We start from the raw sequence: 6462 nt of genomic DNA on the forward strand, positions 1-6462 counted from the left end.
GGATGCCTGCCACAGCATGGCTTGATAAGTGGTGCATAAGTCCGCGCCTGGAATCCGAACCTGCGAACCCAGGGCTGCTGAAATGGAGCGTGCGAACTTAACCACTACGCCACGGGGCCGGCCCCTGAATGCACATCTTTTGAATACAAGTCTCTTGCTTTTGCCACTAAGCTATCATCTTAGTTTGGGTTCTCTCTAAGATAGAAACGGGGAGTTCATTTAGAAGATGATCCCAGGAAAGCCAACAAAAGGAACTCTAGTGAGCTGGTTACTGTTGTGGGCAACTGGGCTGGGTCCCACTGGGAACCTTCTGAGAAACCCTAGCATTGTCTCACCAGAGGCTGCGGAGGCTGGGACATTCATCCACCAGTCCTTTCCCCCATTGGTTCAGGTTGCCCCTGAGAGGCAAGCCCTGGAGGTGTGAAGCTGACAGGTGCTGGGAACTGCCATAGTGGAGTGGGAACTGAGGTGGGCTGAAGGGATGGGACAGAGCATCGACAGCATTGCCTCAGCTTCTCTTCATGGAAGACCTAATGAGCCTCTGCTAGCTCAGGGCACTGCAGCATCTGGGAGCCAGGCTCCCTGCTTCACTAGTCTAGGGTAGTGATCCAGGTAGTCCATGAGGGGCAGTGTGCCCAGGAGCTGGTCTTGCCCAGGTGAGGCTCCCTTGAGTGGAGAGGCAGCGTGCACAGTGGCTCTGAGAAGCTGGAGGAGCATACACTGGGTTGTTTTTCCCTGTCTGGGGTTGGCAGAGAGTATGGTGACCGTGGACTAGGAGTGGTTAGAAGCTACACAGGTCTTAGGGGACTCATCCCTTCCTCAGTCTACTTTGCACCTACTGGGAGCTTCCACTCTTAGAAATTACATTTCCATGTCTCGTTTTGCAACATCAGAGTCCAGTCATCGGCCCTGGGCCAGTCCCATAATTTTCCTTTCTTCAAAATCAGTGTTGATGAGTCTATTTCCTGCTTGTTGCACTTAAAGGCTTAGCACGCCCTCCTTTTGCAGGGTGCACAGACATGTCACAACCATGCTGCGATTTGCGTTTATTTACAAAAAGCCTTACTGAATCCTCTGACACCAGGAACCAGCGAATAGCCAGGGTGCCGGGCAGTCCCAGCCCCAGTGAAGCAGAACCCCTTCCTTGACCATGTGGATAAAAGGCTTGGGCCTTGTTAGAGTCGGTCAGAGCATCTGAGTGCAGAGGAAGACATAGGCCACAACGGCAGGGACACGGGTTCCTCTGTAACCAGGTTACAGGTGCAGCCTGTAGCTGTGAAGTCTGCTGCCCTTTGATCTTCTCTTGCTTCTGGGCCTCTGGCCTTGGCCCTCACTGTCTTCTTAGAAATCTGGGTCTAGGCCTGAACGAGATTCACAGGTACAGCCGCTTCTGCTTGAAGGTAGGCTGTGTCTAAGAAGGAGAGCAGGTGAGGGAGTGAGGTGAGTTCTGGGAGTGTAGATTCTGACTGGCATCACCATTGGGCTGGTCACTAGCCCTTCTGACTCAGGGTCAACCTGTGGCTCAGGACTGACTCAGGCCCTCTTGTGGAGTGAGTCTGCATGTAAATATCTTCGCTCTTCGGCAGTTCTGAAACACCACCACCATAATGCAAAGAGGTAAAGATCCACATGAAAGGGCAAAAAATGCGAAAGGGTATATTCTGTGCCCTTATCCTTACATTTGCATTTTGACTTTCTCTACAGGGCTTTCCGTTATAAGACCTATTGTGGGGAATATTCAGGATAACAATCATCTGGTGTGGGTCCTTCAAGGCCAGACCCTCATATCAGTCCCAGGGAAGCATGGCAAGGTTCCAGGTGAGTGGCCAAGGTCCGTTGAAGGCAGCCCCTGTGGCTAGAACTGTTGTGTGTTTTGTGCTCAGCTTTTCATTTCATTATTAAGAGGCTTGTTAACTGGCCCCATCTGGAGAGAAGAGCATCTCACAGGCAATAATGAGCTAGAGGGTGATCAGAGGGTTATTCTGTGACTATGGTCATGAAGTCAGAGAAGAGAGAGAATCGAGGGAGACTGAATGGTTGGCCTGTGGAAAATGGCAGAAGACTCTCTGTGAAACTCCAAGGAGTAGGACTAGGACAAAAGAGTGGGATCTAAGGGCAGACCAGTTTTTGAATCCATGAAAGGCTGACTTTCCTAATGGAAGGAGTTCCCCAGGGATGGAGATGAAGGTCTATCTGGGTTAGGTGGTGGGCGACGGAGTGACCACTCTGTGAGTATCTGTTAGCAGATTCCAGCTCTATTGCCCTTATAGCCCTGGGTCAGGGATGCTGCCTTGGAAACAGCAACTGAATGCCACTCTTCGTGTCATGTTCGCAGTCACTATCGCCTTAACCCCATGCAAACATCCGGAGGCTCTTGAGAAAGACAGAGGGAATCCCGTGTACCTGGGACTGAAGGAACCGCAGTTCTGCCTGTTGTGCACGAAGGTTGAGGATCAGCCCACGCTGAAGCTCACAGTGAGTGTGGAAAACAAGGGTCTTGTCAACGCCTGTCTAGGAGAGGAGAGCCAACTTATTTTACAAAGTGCTCATTACAAAGTGCTCTAGATTTTATAATCTTTTAAAGGACAATTTATTTATTATCCTTATGCATATTTATTTTTGGTTCCTTTTGGGTTGTATGTATTGTGAAAGAATAAGAAAAAATTACAGGGATGTTTTGAAACTCATCTGCTAAAATCACTGATTATTGTATTTATAAAAATAATTTGGCAAGGAGGAATGCTTTTAGAGTTATTCCTAACTCCAATGGAATATACATAGATAAAGAATATATAATAGAATATATATGTATATATATACACATATACATGCATACACATATATACATACATGTACACATACATACATATGTATATATACACATAATGTGCAGGCAAACAAGCAAGGACATTTTTAGAAGTTAATTTTCACAAGGTGGATAAGCATATTAAAACATCTTTTTGACAAAAAATAGTTTGCAATTTTAAGTGAACAAACATAATTCTCTGAACAACCATTTTAATAATTGCTAGTCTCCATTATTAAAAAAATACTTTAAGTCGTAGGAGGATCACAAACCAGGTCTTTGTGTTAAAGGAAATCTTTTGACCTTTTTCAGCAAACAAGCACAGGCAGACACTCAATTTAATGATGAGATATAAAACAGTGGTTTTCAACCAGGGACAACCCCCCCCCCCATTTGTCAATGTCTGGAGATACTTTTGGTTGTCGCAACTGGGGGCTGAGGGTATATTAATCACATCTAGTGCGTAGAGGCCAAGGATGCTACTAAACATCCCATCATACACAGGACAGCCCGTGACGACAAAGGATTATCCTGTCCGGAAAGTCAGTAGTGCTGAGGTTGGAGAGACCTGACATAAAACAATTGTTTTAATTCAAAGTTCATGGCAACTGTTATGTCAATAGTCTTTGGGTTTCTCCATTTCCAAGCAACAGGTAATGGCTAAACTAGTGCTTTGCATTCTCAAAAACTTTTATGTCAACAATGTCTTCTTTCAAAGCCTCACATTAAGAACCATGGAAATTTGTGGCCTAAGGTTTTAACCATCATCTTAGCAGATATAAAGTATTTGGGCCTATGATTCTTTTTTATTGAGGTCACATTGATTTATAACATTATGTAAATTTCAGGTGTACATTATTATATTTCAACTTCTGTGTAGACTACATTGTGTTTACCTATAATTTTTAATCCCAGGGTATGAAGTAGAGGTCTCCAGGGCTGCTTTAATGCATGGGGAAGGCTATCTTGGACAGAAACTATCAGGGTGTAAAGAATGTGGAAAAATTCAAGCAGTCATGTTTCTCCCTGGGGCCTCTTTCTCACCCTTCAGGAACAGAACATAATGGATCTGTACAACCAAGCTGAGCCGGTGAAGCCCTTTCTCTTCTACCACAACCAAAGTGGGACGACCTCCACCTTTGAGTCCGTGGCCTTCCCTGGCTGGTTCATTGCCGTCTGCTCCAAAGGAGACTGTTCTCTCATTCTTACCCAAGAACTGGGGCAAACCTATACCACTGACTTTAAATTCACTGTACTGGCTTAAGGTCAGTCTGGAGTTGGAGAGTGCTCTCCATGCAGAGAATCTGGCCTTGGTTTCCTCCATTCTAGCTCTTAAAGTGCTTCTGAGATGAATGTTGCCATACTGACCCACTCAACAAGGGGGAGCAGAGTTGCCACAATTATGTCTAATTTTCAGAAGTAGAAACCAGGTTAAGTGGAGAGTAAGCAGTCAAATCTTAGCCTAGAATAGGAAGGAAGTACCTGTGGTTGGGCTTTTCACACGAGGATATCTTGCTGTACCCTAAAATATTCATGCAGTGACCTAAGTGTTGGGCCAGGCTATATGCCTTTTTCCAGGGGCCACATGGAAAATATTTCAGGGATATTGAGGGTCTTTGCCATGGCCACATAGCAAAAATGTGGTACAATTACAAAAATAATAAAGAAAACTCTACTTAATACATTTGGTAATAATATTTTGAATAAGAAATGAGGGTGATTCTTTCATTTGTAGTCCAGGTCTCTGGATTTTCAGATACGTTGTTCTGCGGTGTTGTATCAAGACCTTTCAGATCAGGATGGGAAGAAGCAGACATAGAAGTTCCATCAAAAGAAGAGATCCAAAGGAAAGCTGAGCCCCTCCAGGCTTGGCTTATGTCTCAATGAAGTTATATATTCTGCTGGTTTGAATGAAGAACTAGTGTTGTTTATGAAACTGTCACCTAAAGCATTATCACTGGATCTCAGGAAGAGTTCATGTGTGAAATAAAACTTTTGTCCTTTCAGTTTCCCTGTTATGAATGGAATGACTTTATGAAATATCATGGTCATAATAAGTTTTATAGTTTGCATTCCTTGCATTCATAATAAGTTTTATAGTTTGTAAAGCAGATTCTCATGAACTCTCTCATTTCTAAAAAGAACCCTACTGGGGTTGTTGGGGAATACGGTATCCTCCTAAACTCAGGTTTCCCCAGGACTCACAACTGGGGTGAGTGGTACAAATAAGGCCTCATTAATAGAAAAAATACTCCATATTTCAGTGCATAATGCTGGTGCACAGCTAACTGAGAAATTTCCCCATCCTACTCCAGCAAGGGTTTCTGAGAGTCTTTCATGGATTTTTCCCATGAACTCACAAAACTTAACCTGACAAGGCTCCCATTCATCTAGAGTGTATTTATTACAAAGGCTTATCTGTTCTTCTACCTTTTTATGAAGTAAGGTTTCTTCCCACATAATATGAGTGAATTTCTCTGTAATATAGAGATTTTTAATGTCTGTAGTCTTGTTGTGAGTTTTGACTTTCCATCATATTTTTACTTATCTCCAAGATTTGGGGACATATGTGAGGATGCTATTTTCACAAACACATTGATGACTTCCAGGGCCCTACAGGCAAAGCCCCAACCTCCTCATCCCATCCTGATATCTTGTGCCTTTCAGCACTGAGTGACCACATTGGTGTCAGAGATTAGATTTTTCCTGGCTATAGCACAGCACTCCCCGAGCTTTTCATTTCTCATGGTTTCTACAAAAAGGTAGAACTGTTTCTCCTCTGCCTTTCCATATGTAAGTGATTTACCTAGAGCTGTGGGATGACCAGGACACTTAGGAGAGTGAAAAAGCTTCTATTAATAATTACACCGGGATGATGGGCATAAACTTGGATGCTCTAGGACCAACTGGGGTGTATAGTCTCCTGGGTGCAAGGCTAGAACCCATATCAGGCTCTCCCCAGAATTCTCTCCACATACCTGCCCAGCCGAGGAGCCAGGGTGAGCCCACGGGTGTCTCGGTACATCAATCATCCAGCAGGAGGTGAAGCTCCCAGTCTCCCCCCTTGTCTGAGAGATTCTCTTGGGGCAATCCATCCCTAATATGGGATGGGATAGCATCCCCCGACCCTCTTCACAAGGAGGGCAGAAACTTGCCACGTCTCACCACAACTCATACAAGGTAGCCCACTCTCTTCCCAGTCTTCCTCTTACTCATGAGAATACTTAATTCACTCCTTTGTTTATTCAACAAATATTTATGAATTCCAGTAACGGACCAGACACCGTTCCAGACATTGAGAACATAGTTAACAAGACAGACAATTTCCCTGGCTCCATGGAGCTGGCATTTTGGTGATGAAGATAATACATAGATATAAGCCTGCATACATGCATGCGTACTTACATACACATCCATGGCCATGGAGGCATACATTTTATGAAAAAAATAATAGAGAAGAATTAGGGATTAGAGCATGAGTGGGGGGCGGGTGGCTCTTGTAGATAGGGCAGTCAAGGAAGATCTCATCTAGAAGTTGGCTTTTTTGCAAATGCGGGGAAGAAGTAAGGGAGGGAACTATATGATGCTCTGGGGAAGCCCATTCTTGCAGAGAAACAGGAAAGGCTCCTGGTGGGGATGAGCTGTCTGGGTGGGAG

At 44.5% G+C, this 6462-nt stretch overlaps 1 protein-coding gene across 1 annotated transcript; it reads left to right on the forward strand.

The window, feature by feature from the left end:
* The first annotated feature begins 1607 nt into the window (after positions 1 to 1607).
* LOC131399981 (interleukin-36 alpha-like) lies at positions 1608 to 4070 on the forward strand. Its single transcript, XM_058534650.1, has 4 exons — positions 1608 to 1617; positions 1705 to 1818; positions 2336 to 2475; positions 3858 to 4070. Exons 1-4 carry the CDS (start codon positions 1608 to 1610, stop codon positions 4068 to 4070), a joined length of 477 nt encoding a protein of 158 aa, XP_058390633.1.
* The last annotated feature ends 2392 nt before the right edge of the window (positions 4071 to 6462 follow it).

Source organism: Diceros bicornis, chromosome 40, assembly GCF_020826845.1.
Source record: "Diceros bicornis minor isolate mBicDic1 chromosome 40, mDicBic1.mat.cur, whole genome shotgun sequence".
Taxonomy (NCBI): Eukaryota; Metazoa; Chordata; class Mammalia; order Perissodactyla; family Rhinocerotidae; genus Diceros; species Diceros bicornis.